The sequence below is a fragment of the Coturnix japonica genome, chromosome 32, assembly GCF_054131305.1.
Source record: "Coturnix japonica strain WE chromosome 32, WE-NBRP24, whole genome shotgun sequence".
NCBI lineage: Eukaryota > Metazoa > Chordata > Aves > Galliformes > Phasianidae > Coturnix > Coturnix japonica.
In genome coordinates, this window is record NC_140694.1 from 4,924,875 (window position 1) to 4,947,038 (window position 22,164).

At 50.2% G+C, this 22,164-nt stretch overlaps 2 protein-coding genes across 2 annotated transcripts; one reads left to right on the plus strand and one right to left on the minus strand.

Moving 5' to 3' along the window:
* The first annotated feature begins 5,485 nt into the window (after positions 1 to 5,485).
* LOC146755556 (maestro heat-like repeat-containing protein family member 7) lies at positions 5,486 to 12,107 on the plus strand. The gene is made up of 21 exons (XM_085525602.1): positions 5,486 to 5,704; positions 5,807 to 5,929; positions 6,176 to 6,255; positions 6,382 to 6,499; positions 6,615 to 6,701; positions 6,972 to 7,076; positions 7,209 to 7,389; positions 7,466 to 7,572; positions 7,793 to 7,942; positions 8,088 to 8,242; positions 8,345 to 8,492; positions 8,712 to 8,890; positions 8,974 to 9,111; positions 9,273 to 9,387; positions 9,531 to 9,668; positions 9,883 to 10,059; positions 10,365 to 10,520; positions 10,701 to 10,802; positions 10,891 to 10,999; positions 11,092 to 11,151; positions 11,266 to 12,107. The coding sequence occupies exons 1-21, from the start codon at positions 5,486 to 5,488 to the stop codon at positions 11,433 to 11,435; spliced, it is 2,817 nt and encodes a 938-aa protein (XP_085381728.1). The 3' UTR covers positions 11,436 to 12,107.
* A 405-nt stretch (positions 12,108 to 12,512) lies between these two features.
* Positions 12,513 to 21,746, minus strand: LOC146755557 (man(5)GlcNAc(2)-PP-dolichol translocation protein RFT1-like). The gene is made up of 13 exons (XM_085525601.1): positions 21,656 to 21,746; positions 21,452 to 21,537; positions 21,226 to 21,342; positions 20,649 to 20,838; positions 19,921 to 20,022; positions 19,342 to 19,476; positions 18,570 to 18,648; positions 18,249 to 18,299; positions 17,381 to 17,511; positions 16,253 to 16,397; positions 15,535 to 15,640; positions 14,210 to 14,459; positions 12,513 to 13,758 (listed from the first exon to the last, which is right to left on the minus strand). The coding sequence occupies exons 1-13, from the start codon at positions 21,716 to 21,718 to the stop codon at positions 13,594 to 13,596; spliced, it is 1,620 nt and encodes a 539-aa protein (XP_085381727.1). The 5' UTR covers positions 21,719 to 21,746; the 3' UTR covers positions 12,513 to 13,593.
* Between the last annotated feature and the right edge of the window lie 418 nt (positions 21,747 to 22,164).

Below are 22,164 nucleotides of genomic sequence, written 5' to 3' on the forward strand. Positions count from 1 at the left end.
ATCAGCCGCACCACTCAGCAAACAGCAGAGGGTGCACTCCATTGCATCATTGGTGTCACTGATAACCATGTAAAAAAGCACTGGTCCCAAGAACTGGTCCTGAACACCTCCAGGGATCCCACCACCTCCCCGGGCAGCCTGTGCCAGTTAATTCTGTGGGCAGAACTGCCAGTATGAAATATTATGCTATCGTGACAAAGAAAGAGAAGAAAAGCAAAATTAAGACTAGCTGACAAGCCTTGGCAGGGGGTTTTGCTCTCCTTAAATTTATACCCATTATTCAATTCTCTTTGGAGCTGTCTCCATGCCTCTCTGGAGTTTGTTCTTTGAGAAGAAGCAATTAAGTAAGCTCTCCAATGCCAAAGTGCATACACTACTCTAGGGCTTTCTCGTCTCTCCATGGATCAACAAGGGTGACAAGCCAGCAGAATATGATGAAGAGCCTCATGCATACTCAGTGTAAAAAAAAAAAAAAGGCAATTGTTGCTGGGAAGAAGGTGCATTTGCATTTGTGTCATCTGCAGAGGGTACTGCAGAAATAGAAAGTCTTCCACTGGAGCAAACAAAGGGCTCTCATTTATTGCAATCAAGGCCCAGCGTGTGGATCTCAGAGATCAGACCTACACCCTGCAGCAAAACAGAGACCTGCGTGGGAAAGTTCAGTTTCTCTCTACATCTGTGTAAGAAAAATCCCACCATGGAATGACAGCTAAGTAAACATCCCTGTGACTCTTCACAGGTCTCTTCTACACTTGGGATCACTGCTACAAAAAGAGCAGTTGACATCATCTCTCGTGGCCAACCTGAGAGAAGAGCAGGAAGGCTGGGATGCTCTTTTTCCTATCTTTCCCTTGATTTCCTCTATATCTTAGGGACGAATCACAGGACAGAACACAGAAATCAAATGGCTCTACAAAGCAGATTGGCCAGTTCAAGTCAAAACAGCCACTGAAAACACCCCACATGCTGTCTGACAACAGCTGGACTGTCGGGGAGTCAGGTGAATGCAGTCTGCTGGCCCTGGGCAGGAAGAGGACAGCCCAGACTGTCACATACCTTTCACTGAAAGCTGATAGAGCATTTTATCCCCCTCACAGATGCACTGACAACTTCCAGCATCATCCATTGAGACGCTGTGAATTTTCAGGGTGTGTTTCTTCCCCACAATTTGCAGTTCATAATTTTCACTGGCCTTGAGCTCCTTCCCATCCTTCATCCACTCCACAGTAGCGCCTGTGTCTGAAAGCTCAGCCTGCAATTTGGCTTCCTCATGCAGCCGAGCGGAGATCTTTTCTACATCTTTGCTCTTATTGGTAAATCTCACTGCAGCACCTGTAAGGAGCAAAGGCCTCGTTATTTCAATTGATATCAGGCTAACGTGGTCAATGTTTCCTTCAACATCTCTGAAAAAGTATCACCTTCTGTTCCTGCACTCATCATTGTGTCACTGCTGAGCAATTCAAGATATTTCATTTGGTCTTCTTGCCGGATTTACTAAGTAAAAATCAACCAAACATCTCCTTCTACTGATTAAGAATGCTCTAAACATGCTTCTGCAGAGGTTTCCACCCAATGACAAACAGGTCCTCCCATCATGAATGTTTATTTGTTCTATTTTGTCATGCAAAGCTGATTGATAGAGATATTATTGGAATGATTGCTCCCCTACTTCTAAACTATTCCAGTGCAATCAGAAAGGCTGTCTGAACCTGGAGCTGAAAGTACTGCTCTATGGTGATGCAGTGGTAAACCTGCTGACTGAATGCACTGTCCAATAGCTGTGAACTGCAGACATTCATCAGCTGGCATGAAGCAATCTGGTTCAGATACCAAGCAGCTGGGTAGACTGGCTTACCCTACACTCAGTGCTATCATGTTTAGGTCATTACCAGGACTCACGTCAGTCCATGGGATGCAATTTCAGGTATTTGGTACAGTCAGTGAATGCCTGCAGCCCCAGTTCTAATCATCAGATCACAGCAACTATGCCTTGACTGTAAGATGAAAGGAGAAGGATCAAAGCAAATACCTCTCACTCTCATCTTGCTGCTGACATCAACATTTTCGGCAACAAATTTCACTTCTGCTCCATCATCGTTCTTGGTGACGTTCTTTATCATTAGGCTGTGAGTAGTTTGGGTTCTCTTGATGATGCAGGTCTCACTTTCTTGTAAGACTTTACCATAGAGGTACCAAGTGCTGCAACACGTTGTTATAAGGTCAATAGTAAACATGGCATTCCTTCCAGGTACAGCTTCACCAGTTGTTAGGGGGGATTTCACAGCCAGGACTGGTTCTGAGGAAGAACAACATGGATGTCTTCATGCTCTTTAGATGCAAGTCTGGGATCTCATTTAGAGATGGAAGTTTAAATCATAGGGACATTTCTTCTTCTCCCTTTGCATGAGTGCTGGAAGAAGAACTTCTATGCTTCAAATCTGTTACAGAAAGTTCTGCCTCTTGCATATGTGAGATATCAAAAGATAAGGATATTCATGTCTCTGTCACAGAAACAGAACTTGTATCACTTTAGTGGTAGCTGGAGGTTGATAGGAGAACTAGGAAGAAGGGAAAGCCTTTGGTGTGTTAATGCACTACTATCCTTAAAGTCAAAGGAAACATCTTTAGGGAACCAACACAGCTGCTCAGCTCACACTGACCCATTTCCATTGGGGTTTTTGTGCTTACCAAGGTGCACGCTCCCTGGGAATTCCAGAGACGGGCTCTGTCCATGTGCATTGACTGCAGACACTCGGAACTGATCATCAGCCTCTTCAGACAGATTGCTCACCGTGAACTCTGGGACAGGGACATGAGACTCGTGGCACCTCACCCACGTGAAGCCAGTTAGTTTATTGCCTTCCACAATGTAGCCATCGATTGGAATGGGGCGTTGCATCTTCGGAGGGGACCGTGCCAGCGTCACTGACGTTTCTGTTTTATTTTTCACCACGGAGTCAGCTGGGGGCTGGGTGGGAGGTTTTCTGGGAGCTGAACAGAAATAAATACAGAAATATTAGCATAAGGTCATTTAGGCTGGAAAAGGCCTTCAAGATCAGCAGACTCAACTTTCAGCATGACCTACTGAGTCCCACCATTAACTACTGTGGTACCTGAGGACATACATGACAAGCTTATTCCTGCAGGTATTTGCATAGGGAATATATTCACCCTCTGGCTGATTCTGAACATTTTAGAGGTTAAAATCCCATCAGACTTTTTCACTGTGTGCAGCCACTGATACAGGCAGGAGGCTGGGAATTACCTGATGGGCTCTAGTTACAGACTACTGACACAGTAAAGGATTGAGTTCATTTCATTTTGGCCATCAGAAAGTTTGGTGTCTGGTTTAAGTCATCCATCTAGACTCCAATTATCATCATATGGAGAACAGCACATTTAGGAGAACTCATCTCATCTCAATAAACCTGAATGAAATCACAGAATCATAGGATCACGGGAGGGCTTGGATTGGAAGAAACCTTCAAGATCATCCAGTTCTAAACACCCTGCCATGGGCTGGCTGCCCACTAACCAGCTCAGGCTGCCCATCACCCATCCAACCTCGCCTTCAACACCAAGGACAGGCACCCACAGCTTCTCTGGGCAGCCTGAAATGGAAGCAATGAGCCACATGTTGAAGATACTCAAACATTCATGACTGTAGAGAGAGCCAAATACTCCATACATATTGCCTGCCTGGTCAGTGGTATTAAAATGCCAACAACAGACTCATCCAGCTCATTGAAAATGGTGTGAACATGACGTACAGGATTCTTCCAGCATCGAGTTAGATCTGCAAAGAGTAAAAACTGGAAATCTCAATGCGATACAATTTTCCCTCATAACATAAATAGAAACGTAACTGTTTTGGGGTGCACTGTTACCAGCCTGTCAGTTGCTGTTGGTCAGTGCTAGATGCCAAAGGTCCCACTAACATAGCATGAATCCGAAAGCTAGACGCTGGAATCAGATCTCCTGACCTTACCATCAGAAATCGAGATGTCATATTTTGCTCAGAGGTGCCTGCTTGTAGGAGGGACAGCTTCCGAGCTTTTTCTGCTCCAGGAACCAGCTCCAGCTTCAGGATTTAAACAGCAGTCAGAAATTAAACTGAGCTTTGTCACCTCCATCAAACAGAAGGAGTGGTTGGGTGGTACAGCTTTCCAAATAACTTAGAAACTGTCACAACAATCAGATGCCTACCTTTTCTTTTTGAACTTGTTAATACATAGAGCTTAATAGCATCAGAATGCCCCAAGCACTTCAGATAACACGACAGCTGTAAACCCTTCTTTAAGGATTCCTTTGTTTAACCACTGAGTAACTGTAATTCAGTGGTGCTGGTGGGAGAAGGGAAGTCCTAATCTTCCCAGATTGTGAATAGAGTTGATGTTCACATGCAGACTGGTGCTGCAGCACAGCCAGAAACCACTCATTTGGGAAACACAGCACCAAGAAAATAATGGGAATAGCTTCATAAAATCAGGCAGCTTCACCCAAATTTCATGTCAGGTCCATTATTCTTCCTATTTTCAGGAAGAAAGGTTTTCCCTTATTCTTGTAGTTTTATTTTCTTTTCCTTTCATGCAAGCAGCTTTGTAGCTTACAAATTGTTTTCTAATCACCTCCTGGTGTGGACAAATCACACAGGTTTGACTCCATGTTTTACATAGTTAGCATTTTATATTTGTTCCAGTATGGAACTGTACAGCCATAGAATGGCCTGGGTTGAAAAGGATCTCAAAGATCATCCAGTTCCAACCCCCTGCTATGTGCAGGGTCGCCAACCACCAGACCAGGCTGCCCAGAGCCACATCCAGCCTGCCTTTGAATGCCTGCAGGGATGGAGCACTGCAGGGCTGGGCTGAGGGCACAGCCCTTCCACTGCAAGGTCACTGGGGAGCCCTGAACGAGGGCCAGGACTGGGGGCCTGGATGGGGTGCTTGGGCTCTGCACACCAAGCAGGGCACACTGCACCATCCCATCCCATCCCATCCCATCCCATCCCATCTCATCCCATCCCATCCCATCCCATCCCATCCCATCCCATCGCATCCCATCCCATCCCATCTAGCTCAGCAACAGCTAGAAACACTGCTGCGTTACCAACACTGTTTTTCTCCTAAAGCCGAAACAGAGCACCAGATGTCAAGAAGGGAAAATCAACTCCGTCCCAATGGAGACCAGAACATGGTTTAATTTGACAGGGGGGGATGCGGGGATGGACTGAAGAAGGACTCCCGGATCCCAACACTGCAGCTGTGGCAAACACACACAGTGAATACAAGGGCTCCTTCCAGACCGAACCTGCCCAAGGACAGGGACGGCTGTGGGGCTCTGGGGCGAGCCCAGGGCAAGAGGAGGGGTTCTATGTGGAGGCGGATGGAACGGGGTGAGATCACAGCCCCGTTACAATGGGCTTTGACCACCAGGAGGCAGAGCTGGAACACGAGGCTCATTCGCCGCTGTTCCTCGCTGCGAGATGGAGCAGAGACCCCCACTCCGAGTTCGAGAGGCTTGGCCAGAGAGGCGCGGAGCATCCCGCACCCCCACGGCCCCGCAGGGGCCCGGCGAGGTGCATGGGGTGCAGCCCCAGCAGGGGCCCGTGGGCTCAGCTGAGGATCCTTTTGCCTCCGTCGTGTCACCTCAGGACGAGGATCCCCTGAGCTACATCGACGCCTGCTGTGCATGCAGACCGCAGGTAGTGTGCACTCTGTGCTTCCATGGCTGCCCCTGCCCGGCTGTGCCCAGAGGGTGCCGGGGTCCCCCGATGCCAACCCCTGTAACTCCCCTCCTGTCTCAGACACAGGAACAGAAGCTGCGCTTTCTGGCCTGCGTCCGCACTGCCTGCACAGCTGCCATCACAGACAGCGTGGTCCACAGCCAGCTGTGTGACTACGTGCTGAAGGTGGTGCTGTGCATTGAGGTAATGGAGCACTGCAGGGCTGGGCTGAGGGCACAGCCCTTCCACTGCAGGGTCACTGGGGAGCCCTGAACGAGGGCCAGGACTGGGGGCCTGGATGGGGTGCTTGGGCTCTGCACACAAAGCAGGGCACACTGCACCATCCCATCCCATCCCATCCCATCCCATCCCATCCCATCCCATCCCATCCCATCCCATCCCATCCCATCCCATCCCATCCCATCCCATCCCATCCCGCTGTGCCCACAGGCGCTGCTGCAGGAGGAGCCCGCCGAGCACCTGGACACGGAGCTCCGGCAGCAGGCCATGAGCACCATCGCCGCCATGAGGTACTGCCCCAGCACGGCTTTGCCAGCGTGGAGGCATTGGTCCCAGCCGGGGCCCTGAGCGGGACAGGCTGCAGGGCACAGGGTGCTGAGCGGAGCATCACACCTCTGCCCTCTCTCCCCTCGCAGTGGAGCATGGCTGCTTCCAGAGGAGAAGAACGGTCTCCTGCGTGCCTGCCTCGGCAGCGTCCTCCACCTCCCTCGCTACGAGGACGACGCGGACCTGGATGCGGCACTCTACGTGGAGGTGTGCATCAGCTGAGCCCTGGGGACGCTTCCTGGGCACCAGCACCCGGGATGCCCCTCTGCTGCCAGCAGGACGCAGCAGGGCAGGCCGCCCTGACCCCTGTCCTCCTTTGCAGACCATGGAAGCCCTGCACCACCTGCTGCAGGTGCTGGTGAGCAGCGCTGGCCGCTTTGTCCTCGTGGAGCTGCAGAACATCATGGAGGTTTGGATGTGGCAACGCTGGGGTTTGCGGGGATGGTTCAAGGCCACAAAGGAGGGATCCACACGAGGTCCCCCCAGGGCCTGCTGCGGGCAGGGGGTGCTGGCCCAAAACTAGCCCGTGTGGTGTTAGAGGGATGGGTGGGGAGCAGCGGGAAGATGGCAGGGCTGCAGCAGGACAGGGACGCAACCACCCACCCCGCTGCAGCTGGGGAGCAAGGGGAAGGACGAGTGCCCCGTGCTGTGGGCACAACAGCAACTTTTCTCTCCACAGCTCCTGCTGCCCTTCACCACGTGCCAGCTGGCGGCCGTGGAGGAGAGGGCTGTGGTGTGCATTGCCAGGCTGCTCACCTTCAGCAACACCTGCGTCTTGCCTGAGGTAGGGAGTCCCGGCGCGCTCAGCTCTGGGACCACATCCTGGCTCCCCAGCCAGAGCCCACCTGTGTCCAGGCTTGCACAGAGCCTGGGCTGGGCCCTGCTGCCCACTCAGCCGTGCTGCCTCTCTCCCCAGCTGTGCACCTGCTTCGTTGGAACCGCGGTGTTCCAGCACAAGTGCCAGGAGAACCAACGCTTCCCCGTGCTGGGAAAGCTGGTCGGACACCTCATCCTGTCCTGCACTTCCACGGATGACAGGACCAGAGATGAGGCGATTAATGCTGTTCATCAGCTTTTCATCTTCATCGCTGCCCCAAGTGAGAGGAGTTGTGTTGGGCTAGGTCCCTCCAGATGCCCAGACCCCTCACTGACACCGTGTGTGCTCCTGTCCAGGACTGCCATGGCAACCGGAGGAGCGCACAGTACCACAGCTCTGGGACAGCCAAACTTCGCTCCACCAGGAGGTTTCCCGTGAGGACAGAGCCAGAAATATCTTCGAGGTACAAAGAGCAAACCCTGAGCCCACAGGAGAACCCAGGCCTGCAGTGTCAGGAAGAGTGCACGCACTGTCCCCGAGCAGCCCTGGTGCCTTTGGGGCCCTCACGCTTCATATCCCTGGCATCACCCAGCACAGCCTCTGCTCCCAGTTCTCCTGGGACACCTGCACAGCTGAGCAGCCAAGCAGAGGATAAGTCATCCCTCCTCTCCTCCCTCCCACAGGTCCTTCTGAAATACCTCCTGTACCCTGAAAAGGTCAACATTTTACTCACAGCCATTGAGAGCATGAAAGCACCGAGCCTCCACAGCACCCAGCTGGCTGCCCACATGGTGGATGTGCTCGCAGGAGAGGCTCGCTTCCCTCCACAGCAGGTGGGAACCTGCTGCTGCCTCCGCTCCAGCCCTGGGGGCTCTGCTCCATCCCTGGCACTGCGCTTGGCCGGCAGGCAGCAGTGGGGATGGCAGCAGGGCCCTGCTCTGGTGCCATCCCATTCTCACCCATGCTCCCCCCCTCCAGGTGCAAAAGATTGTGAAGGCGATCCACAGCAGCCTGCCTTCCATCAAAGCCAAGCCAGCTCTTGAAAGCCTGAGCAGGGCCTTGCTTGTGCTGGCCAGCAAATTCCCAAAGGAGATGGTCAGCAGCCTGCTGGTCTGCTCTCTCACCTGCTCCAGGTATGGGGCCACAGCCCTCAGGGCTCCTCTCCCCCCCCCTCCCCACCCCACGGCCGTCAGCCAGGCAGGAGCAGCCACGCTGACAGCCCTGGGGACCTGCAGAGTTGCTGTCACCATGTGGAGGGAAATGCTCTCGGAGTCTTCAACCGTGAAGACGGTGCTGCAGGAGGTGTTCCAAGTGCTCATAAACCACACTCTGCAGCACACCTCCCCATTCATCAAGGAGAGGCCACGTGTCCTTGCCCTGGCCGTGAGTTCCTCATTCACCCAGCTGAACCCCAGCTGAGTCCCCACTCCCCTTCCCTGTCCACCCCCGAGCCTTCTTCCTGCCCTGGGATGCATCCATAGACCTGCCTGGGGCTCTGGGGGTCTCCCTCCCCCCCCCTCCCTTTCTCCATCCCTACACTTCTAAAGACGGGATGGAAACCCAGGGGACAGGGCAAGAATCATATCCGGGTGCTTTCTGCAGGCAGCGAGGATCCTACCAGAGATACTCCAGCTGCCTCTGGTCCTCAAGGAGGCTGAAGCCATCTTCCCCCAGCTCTTCCCAGCCCTTCTCCTGCAAGTGTCCTTCACCACGGAGCTGACGCTGCAGGAGGTGGAAATCTTCTGGGAGGGGCAACAGCAGCACCAGCTCACTCCCATCAGGTGCCACATCCCCGTCCCCCTGCTGCACCCAGGGACCCGGTGCTGGGGCTCCTGATGTGAGTCGCACCCTTCTCCACCTGCAGGTCCGCGGTGCAGTCCTTGAAGGTGCTGCTCTGCAGCGTGGGCCTCCAGAAGCAGATGGAGGCCATCCAGGAGCAGGGGGGCTGGGACGCGCTTCTCAGCACTGTGACCCACCTCCAGGGTGTGCAGGTGGTGGCCAGGTGGGAGCCCTTCCTTGTGGTGTCACGGGGGTCCCCAGTTCTCAGCCAAACTGCAGCCACAGCACCAGAGCCTGTGGCCCCTGCAGCAGTGGCAAGAGGGCTGCACAGCCAGAGCTGCGTCTGCCTGGTTCAGGGCTCACGGTGCCTTCTTATCCCTGCAGGGTGATGAGGGAACTGCCTGCTGCTCTGCGTGACCCCATCTTCCAGCAGCTGGTTGAGCTGCTCAGCACCAACTTCTACTCCTGGGATATGGTGGCCATGGTCTTCCTCGTTGAGGTGAGCAACAGCTGCAGAAGCAGAGAACACTGGAGGCTGCAAGGCCACTGGCAGCACGAGCCCTGCTGCCTCCCTCGGGGCCTGCTGTCTTTCCCCAAGCTGACTGTTAGATCCAGCACTAAGAGCCACGTGTGTTGTTGCAGATGCTGGAATGCATGGACCTCAGCAAAGAGCTGCACCGCATCATAGGAATCTTTGCCCACTATCTGCAGAGCAAGAGGGTGGGCATGCAGCAGCTGGTGCTCAGGGGCATCCTGCAGCTCAGCAAGAGGCAGGACACGGTGAGCAGGGGTGGCCAGGAATGCCACAGGTTGGGCTGGGCCTGCCATGGGGCTGTAGCGGAGCCATGTACAACTCGGCAACTCTTCAGGCAGTGAGGAGCTGGTGCGCTCTGCCCACCCCATCACTGCCTGCTATTCAGGGCTGGTACTGGAGTAGCCTTGCCCTCATTACGCTTGCTGCCGTACCTAAAGGATGGGGTGTTTTTCCCCACAGGCAAGGACAATGATCATCTTCCTGCCGTGCATCATGGAGCAGCTGCAGGATGCAGATAGTGACATCCGTGCCACGGCCCTACCAATATTCAGCAACCTGCTGCACCTCCTGAAGGAGGTTAAGCTCAGCGTCATGGCTCTGGAGCTGGCCGGCAAGCTCCCAGCTCTGCTTAACGATGTAAGGATGATAGGGAGTCCAGCACACGAGGGATGTGGCTGCCAGCCCAGCGTGCCCATGCCTGCTGCCTTGTGACAGCGCACCAGGGGACTTTCCTGGCCGCTCACCAGGTTCAGGCACTGCGTGGTCCTGGGCAGACTTTCCGCTTGTCAGAGCTTGCACACTTTGGAGCAGTTCTGAGGGCATCCTCAAGATCTGCATCCTCTCAGCTCGGAGATTTTGCCCCCACTTCACTGGTGGTGCTGTCCCTGCTTGCCATGGACTTGGAGCTGCTGACACAGATGTCCTTCCTTCCTCCTCCACAGGAGTCCGGCACGGTGCGTCAGCTGTCCATCGACTTCTTCCTCAAAACGCTGAGCTTTGTGGAGGGCCAAGAAAAGAGGAAGATGCAGAAGACGGTGTGCAGGAACCTGGTCCTGCTGTATCTACACCTGCACGATGAGGAAGAGAACGTGTCCAAGGTGGGAATCAGGTTCATCTGGGGGAGGGTGATGCTGCTCCCGTGGTGCCCCCCATACATCAAGAGTACTGCAGCCCACAGCAGCATCAGCCCCTGCTGCTGCATCCTCCCTGCAGAGGGGCTCTGGGGACACGGGCTCTGCGGCTGCTCGGGCTGCGGTGCTATCTCAGCTCTTTGGCAGGCCTCCCAGAAAGCCCTCCTTGGTGCTGCACGGTTCCTGCGCTGGAGGAAGCTGGAGCACCTGGTGCAGACAGAGCAGTTCTGGCAGATCAGCGACTGCATGGTGTGTATGCGCAACAGTATGCCCATTCCCACACCCCAGGACAGGGTCGGGACCAGCCTGCACTGACCTCACATTCTTCCCTCTTCAGCTGACCAAGAGGAGGAGACAGAGTGCAGCGCAGGACTACCTGGGCGACTGCCTGCTCTACCTGCAGAGCCTGCAGGAAACCCTGCGACTGGAGGCCGTGAGGTTCATCGGTGAGCCACGAGGCTGAGCTTCCCCCATCCCCGGCCCTCCATGCTGCACCCACGGAACAGCGGGGGTCGCTGACGGGGCTTTGTGTTCGCAGGGCTCTTAGGGCGGCACATGAGGGATGAGCAGCGGGCTGACAGAGAGCACATCTACCAAAGTAAGCCAGGGAGTGGGATGTTGGGGCAGCCAGCAGGTGACATGCCTGTCCCTCGCTCCCTCCTGCCAAAGGGGAGAGCTGGGTCATCATGCCTCTCTGTTCCTCTTATCGCAGGCCTTCAGGGAATGAAGCATGACCCCAGTCCAGCTGTCGCTTCCTTGGCCCTTCAGACGCTGAAGATCCTGAAGGAAACGAGGCCACATCCACAAGGAGCCATTGGGCAGCTCTCCACCAGGCTCCGTGGCACATGGAGGAGGTGGCGCTCCTCCCGGGCAGACAGCTGAGCGCCCTGCAAAGCTCCCAGCATCTCCTGCCTGCTGCTCAGCCCCACTCCTCGGGCACACCACTTCCCTTTGCCCCATCGCCCGCACAAATTGTGCTTTTGGAAAGTAAATGGGAGTCGTTAGGACTGGCCCTAGTATCCAGTTTTCATAGTGACTGGGCCCGTGTGCTGCTTTGTAACCTGTTAGACTGCAGATAACAGCGGAGCGACATAATGGGAGAATTTCTAGCATTTCCAATGCAGTCTCAGGAACTGCAATTATTAGGCATTATCCAGGTTATTATCCAGTGTGCTTCTATTTTATTAATAAATTGGATGTGAATCAAATAGGATCTAATGTTACCAATGCTGGAATCTATGGGAATAGGCATTTGATGTGTTAGTAATGCTGGTTACAATGCTGTTAGCCTACCAATGAGCCTTTTCTAAATTGGAGAAGACAAAACCTGGACAGAAATCTCGGGTGAAGGGGATGTTCCTGTATCATAGTGTGATCACTTCCTTTCAGCCCGCTCATCAGGATTTGTAAACTATGACCGTGCATCACTTGAGACAAAGCTGTTGGGTGCACCTGGGCTGGAGTCAGGGAGGTCACAAGTACCTGATGGGGGCGGTCACATGTACCGGTATATACTATTTGTTGCAAGGCATTAAATTCGTTCTTTTGGCATTACGCACTGTGTGTGAGTCTCATCTGTTCCCCATGTGCGGAGGCACGGTACTTTCACACGCAGCCTTGACTTGTCGCCGGATTTGGAGGCGACAGTTAAGAAAACATTTCTAACAGAACCAAACATTTCTAACGGTACCACAGTGATACCAGAAAGCATTTCACCCCGTCAGCTCTGTCCATTGGTACCAACTCCTCACTGCCATTGGAAGTGAAGATGCTTCTAGAGCTGTCTCAGGACCTGTGGAGTTTGCTATGTGATGACAGTGAAGTCTTCATGCTGTACGTCTCAGCACACTCGGCATTTCCTGCTCCACTCAAACCATGTGAAGGGAATGCTGGTTGTTACAACGTGCTGCTCGTATGCTCTGAAGTCACATCTTAGACCAGCAATACGACACGGCGCCCTTAGGAAACAAAATTCAATGCTTTATTGCTTCTGAGCATTGACATTTTCAATAAATTAAATCAACACAAAGGTTTATAACAAACACAAAAAGGAGCAACCAGATGAAAAACCTCGTTGTAAGAAAAAGCAGCATTTTTTTAATCCAAAAGCAAGAGATCCAACACGCACAAACCCAGAAGGAAATCTCATTCAACATACACAACGTTCCACTTTGCAGAAAGGCGAGACAAATCTGCTCATAACTGCACTGATCACCTCAGGTAGGAACAGAACAGCAGTGAAGTCAATGATATTTAACTCTACCTTCTGGAACTTGGACGTGACTGTAATTCACAGCTGTTGTTCGGCACTGCTCAAAAACCCACCACACTTCTGTCTAGAGAAAAGCTTCAGAGCATTTCTGACAAGCTAATCGATTCTCTCCTTACATGAATGATGCTGACAGAAGTAAACTCACACAGCCAGCTTGGACTTGGACACGCTGCATATTCCAGTAGCTTCCCTGCAAGTACCAGAACTGTCTGTTTAATGCTTCTCACTTCAGGGCACCGATAACTCAGGTTTTTCTGCGCTGCATTACGTTCCACTTTGGTACTGGTTTCGTGCTTGGTCCTCGCTCCAGTGTTTGCTTCAGGTTTTGGTTCTGGTTTTTGTTTTTCAACATCAAACCATTTCTTTGCTAACTTTTTCAACAGCCCACCATCCTCAATAAGGGTATTCTTAATTACATGTTAATTAAGACGTAAGCCATACAATGCCTTCATATATGTCTCCCTACCAGTAAGAATGGGAGCTCCCCACATTAATTCTGGCCATCAGTTCATGTCAGGCAGGTGCACTACAGACCTTCATCACCAACGAGGCTGTTGGAAGAAAAGCTAAGAACGAATGATGCATGAAGAGAAAATTACTCGGCTCTCTTTCACTGTACAGAGTAGTTTAGTCAGCAACCACTTATACTGTCACTATCAATACTTCCAACAAACTCATGTGGAAACCTTTATCCAGGCAGACCCGTGCAAAGAATACAACCCTCCATAATTGCAGCCACGAACAAGAATTATTCTGCCCACGAGCATTTCATGTTCCTTTCTTCATATACTGGGAGAGGAACTGGCTTCTGACAAAGTGGACCAGCTTGGTCTCTGTGCAGAACATGGTAATGGTGGTAGCTGCAAAGCACAGCGCCCCAATGCTGATGTGAATCAGCCTTGACATCCAACCCTTATCGCAGCAGAAGAATGCCTAAAACAAAGGAAACCAGCAACTGAAGGAAAACCAGTTGGCACAAGGTAGGCCAGCTACATACATGATAGATGTTGTTGTTTTATTCCCCCTGCACTGCTTTTTTATTTTTTTAACCGAATCTTTAGTGACCATTTCTTTGCACTATCACCATCAATTACCAAGAACTAAGAATGTGGATATACAGATGGCCAGCAGAACTGTCTGACTCATTAGGTACACAGTTCTCTGCCACCTGGAGAAGGCAAGCAGGCACACATCTGAAGATCAATATAATTGCATGTCTTTGTTTCATTTTTAATAGATCTATACGCAGCCTTGCAAGATGTAATGGAAATCTCCAAGGCTATGGTTGTAAGCCTTTCCTGTTGATAATATTTCTTTCCTTCTGGTAATGAAGCCATCTGACAAACCTCCGCAGTGAAAGGAACATCCCGAGGCAGATACTTACCTCTGAATAAACAGTAATTCCTCCACTTATGACATAAGCGAGTATTAAAAACGGTGAGGGAAGCAAGCCTGTCAAAGGTCTGTAGGAGCTTTCCTTGAAGTACTCATAGATGTACTGGATGCTGTGAGCAATGCGAATACCCATATTAAAGCAGTTGGCAAGGATGAAGCCAACACTTCCGTGCCAGCAGGTCAAGAAATAAGAGATGCACAGGAACACGAAGGACAAGGCCAGCATAACAAAATTGTACCTAGGAAGAAGAAACAATATAAACAACATATGCAGTTGCACTATTTAATTACTAAACTCATTTTCAGAAGATAAAAATCCATTCGCTTTCTAAAACATGGGAGCAACAACTCCTGTCATCTGCTAACAGCCGGCAAGGCTGAGAAAAGAAATGCAGCACAAGAATGAAAAATACGTTGAGTAAACTAAACCAACAACTACTTTAAGTGAAGGAAATTCTATCCTACTATTCACCTGTGCATTCACTTCAGAAAACCTACTAACAATAATTAGCAGTATCAAACACTGAGGACTTTTTCCTTCTCTATTCGGTACTGAAGAACAATAACGCTCAATAGGGTGACACTTAGTCCTGCTCCAAACAGTGGCTTTAAAGAGAAGATCACACTTGGAAAGGGGGACAAAAGCAGTCCTTGCACATCTAAAAAGAATTGCTCAATTGCTAAACTGCTAAAAGAGGATCTCTTTTAATTAATGACCTAAAAAAAATAAAGGCCTAATTAATTTGGAACAGAGCTGTAATAGACAACAGCCACAGAAGTGAAACAAGTCCGATGGCAGCCATCAGGTTGCAGTGCCAACACACCACAACAGAGAACCAAGAAAACATCCAGGCTGCAAAACATCACAGGAAGTCATCTTGTCCAGAGCTCTCCTCAAGGCCGATAAACCACTGAACTCATGTCATCCCAAATGTGATCTATAGAAACTGTGACTGAGAAGTTTTAACAGCTGCAAGACTTTAAGGAGTTTAACATAACAGCCCACCTTAAAAACTGAAGCTTCTATTCACGTACATGTACAGAAAATAAGACTTCACATTAAATTACTTTCCCAGTTTGCTGTGTATTAAAAGCTAATAACCTTGTCAGTTCGGATCCTTTTTACCCAAAGGTTTAAACTAAAGCTTTTACATCGAGGTCTGCACACAGTCCTTAAAACGACTGCAAAAAGAAACTGCCTTCTCAGTAACAGAAAAGCATTTCCAAGCGAATATCCAAGCAGAACAATTGTTCCCCATTTGCATGCTTAACTCCATGCAAATCACACACAGATGCACTGGGGGTACTCCTCACCTGTCCACTTCTTCTTTGCACATCGAAGCAAACGTGAAACATTCTGTTACTCCATTGACAGCAAGAAATAGGACATACAACGAGTAGCACCGGAGAAGATCGGGACCTACAACAAAATAAAGACAGCAGCATTACAAGGATAAAGAGATCATTATTTCTTTTATAAAGCCACAGTTTCATACTCCACAACAGAAGCTGTAACATTATCACCGATGATAACAGCAACTTCTGTGTCCCTTTGAGAAGCTTCTGGTCTGGACATCTTGACAAGATGACAAACAGAATAAACAAAGCAAGGGGAACCCAAACACAAAGTACAAGGCGGCAGCAGCTATTAATGTAACAGACAAGATCTCCTCCACAAAAGTGGTGGTTGTATTTATTGGGCCATAAGCTGGTACACGTGACACAAGTCAGGAAAAGCCAATGCTTTATCCTTCCTTCCTTGTAAACCTCCTAATATTGTTAAAAAAACTGCTGGGCTACATTCCAGCCTCTGCAAGCATCCCTGCAGGTAACTTTGGGAGCTGTGGTGCTACAGTTGGAATATTCTAAATACATGCATCTACAGGAGGGCAAAGCAATCAAATAATTCTACCAGAATGAGGCTACTTGAAGCTCCTTTTAACCTGAGCTGATTTTTTTCAGACAGAAAGCTGACCGAGCCAAGAGCTCAGAACAGAGCTGAGAAACAAAAAACACAGCTAAAGCTTTTTACCTGTTCCAGAACTGAGCATTGAACCTCCATAAATATCCAGAGCCAGCTGAGAAAAGGCACATCCAAAAACAGCAATGGTAAGGCCAATCAGAAGCACCAGCTTCAACAGCAGTTCTAACACATTCGAAGCCATAGCAACATCATCCTGGAGAAAAAAACAGAAACAAAACAACAAAACCCAGCAGTCAATTACACGAACTGTGCTCAGGTATTCTTATTCTCTTCCGTATTATATGCAGAACTCTCAACAAAGATCAGCCATTGACAGCTCTGTTTCAGGGCTTAAGGAAAGGGGCAAACAGCAGCCAGTAAATAGCAAAGAAAAGCACAGCATTTGCCCAGGGCCACAGCCTGAATCACCAAAAGGGCCACGTCTTCATTGTTACACTGGACTACAAGTTTCGCCACAGCATAAGGAGCCACTTGTGAGTTCTGTACATGGTAAGATGCAGCTGCCCACACCCCTCATGAGGAGTCAAACCTCCTGCCAGGTGCATGGGATAAGCCCACACACAAACACACCATGAACACTCCACGTCAAACACACACACAGGTACACCTCTGTCAGCCTACCATTAACGTGAGACACGACACTTGGCTGACTGGGACCTTCCTATGTGACCAAGAATTTCTTCTAGAGCATACAGAAACTCCTCCTTCATTTTACCATCGTTACTGCGCAAACAATCCCAAAGCTCAGCCAAAACACAGCTGTCTTCCTCTGGAAAGGGCACCCTCTGAAGCGCTCAATGCTTACCAGCCTGTTGTATTTTCAAGTCAGTCAAATATTGTCAAGTGCCACTTATTTGCTGGAAAGAGATTGAACCTACAGTAATTGCCTCAGCACAGCTGCACAGACATGGTGCACAAGCACCATGCTGTTGGAGTAGAGGATTTTAACTTCAATTACCAGACAATGCAGCATTATGTCATTGCACCTCGTAACTCCTACTTCGCTACCTTTTTATCCATTTGCTTTTTGTCCAGACTCCTTCGGCATGGTCTCCACTTCAAGTTTCTTTCCAAATATCTTTACACTCAGTAATTTAAACACACGTCAGTCACACTCCTGATACAATTGATCTCCAAGGTAAGCATTTCATGTGGAACCAATACTAACAAACGTACCTGCTTCTGATCCTTTACATTCTTCCCTCTTTCCAATACTTGAGCGAAAAAGACATAAAAACTCTCTTCAATAGGCAAAAAGATGAACCTGGCCACCAGCGACCCGAGATTATTCACGATATCATACACACCTTCACAAACAAAACACACCAACAAGCTGTCACTTTTTTTCTGGCACAAATTCCTATTCCACATTTCTGATAAACAAAGAGAGAACCAGTGGAACTTAATGCAGCATTAGAGCAAATCTAGCAATAGCCCCAGACACCCCCAGGCAGCCCCTTCAGTTCTTACTACAGAGGAAGATAAAAGATCCAGATGCAAGAGAATCAGCCTGTGGCGCAGCCAGTGCTGTCACCTGAACTGCTGCTGCCATTCATTACTCTGTAAGGACACTGCTTTTATGGAGCACATTCAGTTGGAGATGTGATGCTACAAACAACAGTGTTCCTGCTGTAACAGCTAACAGACTGCAAAGGAAGACAACAGGGCCAAGAAAATGAAGAGAAGGAACTGCAATGTATCAGATACTATGCTGCCTCCTTCCAAGTTTTTAAAACAGAAACAAGACGCACAGCAGAAGAGGCACAACTGCCAAGTTTTGATCCAAGGGAGAAGCATTCCTTAAATCCACGACCCTCAAACAAGTTGCTCTGGTTTTGTTTCTTGTTTTTTGGTGTGTGTTATATTTAATAACCATTTACCCATCATTCTCTGAAATGCACCTCAACGTCCCAGTGCCACTGAAATCCTCCAACATTTTCATGTTATTTTCAAATGGTTTCTAATATTTTCAGTATTTTCAGAAGCAGACAAAAAGGAGCAACTAGAAAATGATGTCATTGTTGCACAGCATCGCCACACTCACCCTGATTGCCAAAGTTTATCACATTCAGAAAAGTCATCACGTATCGCTCACCTGAAGTTGAAAACACAGAAGTAAGGACAAACCCCCACATCTCTCCCCGTGTGTGTCCAGGCCCTGCTAACAGGACGCATTCCAGAGACATGTCCAGCAGGACGGTACAGTTCTGATCCTCCACAAACCTTCCGTAACTGCACCTGGGTTGCCAACACCTGCTGGTGCCGCTCTGACCACCATCCCCTCCCAGCCTTCCCAGGCTCCTTGTCCATTTTGTGACCTGTATCCACTTTCCTTCCCCCAGCATTCCCACACATCGAGCCTCACCCTCTGTCAAAATCTGCTTCAGGAAGGACTGTTTGAAGAAGCTCCAAGTCAGCCATGCTTCCTTCCAGTTAAGGAAAGCCTGCAAAATCAAAGAAGCAGCGTCACCCTGGTCTGGCTGACTTTCTCCCTTGTGGAAAATCACCATCTTTGCAGATACACAAAGGAACTGCATAAGTTTTCTACAGAGTAAATCACTCAACAGTAACCAGAGAGGGGGAAAAGTTGTTTAGCAGACCAATATAACTCTGCCCCTCACAGTACTGTACATCTTTCAGTGCTCTTCAAAGCACTCCTGCAAGCCTCACAAGACAGAATTGCCTTCATGTCCTCAATCTCTCAGTCTCTTCCTCATCTTTGCCTTTTCATTTCTTTCTTTGCCCCATTTCCTTTTTGGAGGACATCAGAGATCTGAGTATCTGCAGGACGCTGTGCACCACCACGTTCTGTCTGAGGAGAAGTTGAAGTACCAGCTCTGTAAGACAACCCTGGATTCTCTTCTACCTGATACCAGCTCACTCCCTTTAACACTGTAAATGTTCCATCTCCAATCAACAGATGAGGCAGCCAACGAGGCCCAGAAACAAAGAGCTCCAGGTTCACTGTGGTTTTCTGACAAGGATTTGAATGCAACAACTGTGAATGGAATTTTATGCAACCATGCTTCCTAACCAGCCATGGTGTCCAGGAGCAGAAATAATCTCTCAGTCACTCCATCAACTCCAGTTTTCAAAGCGCTCTCGTCAAAGACTTAAGAATGAACTGTGTGACCCACCTTATCCGCCATCCAGTTAGGTAACAGGCCTTTCATTCTTGTAATCGGAAATGACTTCTTTGTTGCTTCAGGAGACCCCAAGAACTTTGCAAAACAAACCACATAGCACAGCACCAGAACACTGATGTACAAAAGCTGGAAAGACAAGGAAGGAAAAAAACAAAGAATGAGTGAGAACTCAGTGAGAAGTGAAGGCAGTTCTTCCTCCTGTCAACTCTGAACCTAGCTGAAGGCGTTACTGTAACTCCCCTCCCCACACACAGAGTACTGTTGATTTAAATTCATTTTAATCAGCAGATCAGCATCACAGCCCTCTGCCCTCAAGAACAGCTAAAGCACACACAACGTAACAACCTTATTCACAAAATGTACCTTTAGGCACACAACAAAGGTGCCCATTAAACTGACTGGGCTCTACGCGCCAAGTAACGTCTATCACCAAAATCCTTCACATTTAAACCCTCACCTCGGAGGAACATTCTCTCACCTCCTCAGTGTTATCTAGCAGGTTAAATGTCACAGACAGCAGCAAAGAACATTTCAGAGCAAGAATTTATATACAGAATACAGGAAACTTACCTGAGCCAAGGAAAAAATGTGAAGGCCCCATTGCGGATAAAGGATGACTAAGACAACTGTCAAAGTGCATTTTGACACTATCGAAAGGCTTTCAGCAATTACCTTCAAGAAAGAGAAAAATAGACAACGCTCATTTTTGCCAGCTTAACCACCTACAGGAAGGCAAAGCACTCCAGTTTCACACACACAACCCACAAAGGACCTGTAAGGCATTCACAGTCAGTGTGGCTACCACAGTTCTGCTGCTGCATTGACCACCTCACGCTGCAGCATCTCTGCACATTCTCAAGTCTTATAGGGCACTTTTCCCCCATCACACTGTCCCGCTCCCTTGTGTGGGACCCACATGGGAGTAAATCCTGCTTGGCACAATCGTGACCCCAGCTGCTGCATTTCACAGCCTCACACCGACAGTGAAAAGCAGAAGTGTGGAAGGCGTCTGTGCCTCCCTCTGAGCAACACTTGTGATTATACATTTAATGAGCATTAGGGAGGTAACTTCTAAACAAATTAACTTCCTTTTTTAAACAGGAGCAAATTAACGTTACAAATACATTATGACTACATCGTACAGCACGAAGCAACCCATAGCTTCATTTGTTTTTTAAGCACCCCTGAACATGCACAGATCCAGTTCAGGAATCTGGTCTTCATTTCCATTACGTCACTTTTTCAGCACGAAGTTTCTCCGTCCCACACAGCCCTATGCTCACAGCTTCCCTACTAACCTTAAGCCTTACAAACAGGTGAGCCTGGGCTAAAACCCAGAATGGCTCCCCTAGAAGCTCAACAACTGCAGAGAGGCCAAACGCCACCACGCCAGCCTGATAGTGAGGAACCACGGATGGATCCGGAACTTCAAGTACGTGCAGCCAGACGAAGCCCAGGAAAACAGACCAGAAGACACCAAGAGGGACTCTAAAAAGTTAATGTAAAAACAGTCAGGTTTCCTTCAGCAGAAAAAAGAACAAGAGAAAATCTGATTCAAATTTCCCACGCTGCTGTACTTTACGTATGTCGAAAGAGATCAGACAAACTCATTGCTATTGTAGCTACAAGTTTTGGTGTAAAACCTGTCAGTGCGAGCTACTACTTGCAGCTATGAGTCTGATAGCCCCAATGTAACTGTTACAGTGAGCCTTCCAGGCAACGGCAGTGGAGTCAGCAGAAGAAAACATGCACGGCATGCAGTGCAGACACGGGCTGCAGACACGGGCCGCCTCGTGCAGGTCCCGCTGCAGGACCCGCCGCCTCCTCCAGCCGGAACCAGGAGTGAGCTCTAAAGCAAAGCGGAGCCGCTCTCACGTCAGCCACAGCAGGTTGATGGTCGCGGCCCAGCTCCGCTCCGCGCCGCCGCTCAAGCAGGCCCTGCGGAACGCCTCCCTGGCCAGGAACACCGCGGTGGAATAGAGCAGCGTCAGCCTGCGGGAGACACGACGGGACACGGGGTCGGCCCCGCTCCGTGCCAAGGAAACCCGGCCACCAGAGGCGGTTCCCGGCGGCTCCCATTGCCGGGGCAGCGCGGCGTCACCTCACACTGACGACGCCGAGGAGCTCCCTGGACAGGTAGCGCAGCGTCAGCGCGTTCAGCCCGAAGGTGACCGCCCGGAACAGCACCTGCGGGGGAACGGGGGAGGAAAGCGCTGCCGGGGGGCCGGGCCGGCTCCCGCGGGCGCCGCCCAGGAGGGCGAGGAGCGGGAGGAGGCGGGGCCGGGGGTCCCGGGTCGGCCCGCACCTGCAGCAGGGCGCTGGACGAGGCCAGGCGGGCGGTCTGACGGAGAGCACCGACGGCCGCCATGACACCGAGCGACCGGCCGGAAGGACGGCGTCGCACCGCGATGACGTCACGAGGGGGCGGACGGCAGCAGAGCTGAACCCGACCCGTGTGGTGCCTGTCAGCAGGTGGCGGCGGGGTGACACAGCGGGGTGTGCAGCGATACAATGTACGGCCTCAGTGTGCGGGGAAATGGCAGCCAGAGGCAGAAACACTTGTCTTAAAAGAAAGGTGACAGGGCTTAGCAAGAAAGCACTCTTAATGGCTATAGCTGCTACTGAAACTGCTGCCTCTTGTCACTAATCTTGGGCAAACTGCTTTTTTTTTCTTTCCTCTTAAATGGAAACCATAATCCTGCTATGAAGCAGAGCAGCCACGAATTAAGAGTTTTGGTAGCTATTATAAAAGGTTAGATTTTATGACAGATAAGACAGTATTTCTGAGGTTTCTTAAAGCATGACTGTGATGAG

Excerpts from the sequence above, each read along its gene's own strand:
- LOC146755556 (XM_085525602.1), top strand. The coding sequence starts at position 5,486 with ATGGAGCAGAGACCCCCACTCCGAGTTCGAGAGGCTTGGCCAGAGAGG. Across the intron at positions 7,573-7,792 it reads GAGCCAGAAATATCTTCGAG|GTCCTTCTGAAATACCTCCT; the intron begins GTACAAAGAGCA and ends TCCCTCCCACAG. Across the intron at positions 11,000-11,091 it reads GGAGGCCGTGAGGTTCATCG|GGCTCTTAGGGCGGCACATG; the intron begins GTGAGCCACGAG and ends TTGTGTTCGCAG.
- LOC146755557 (XM_085525601.1), bottom strand. The coding sequence starts at position 21,718 with ATGGCGGCCGTCGGTGCTCTCCGTCAGACCGCCCGCCTGGCCTCGTCC. Across the intron at positions 20,023-20,648 it reads ACCTGTTTGTAAGGCTTAAG|GTAATTGCTGAAAGCCTTTC; the intron begins GTTAGTAGGGAA and ends TCTTTCTTGAAG. Across the intron at positions 13,759-14,209 it reads GAATTACTGTTTATTCAGAG|GCATTCTTCTGCTGCGATAA; the intron begins GTAAGTATCTGC and ends CCTTTGTTTTAG.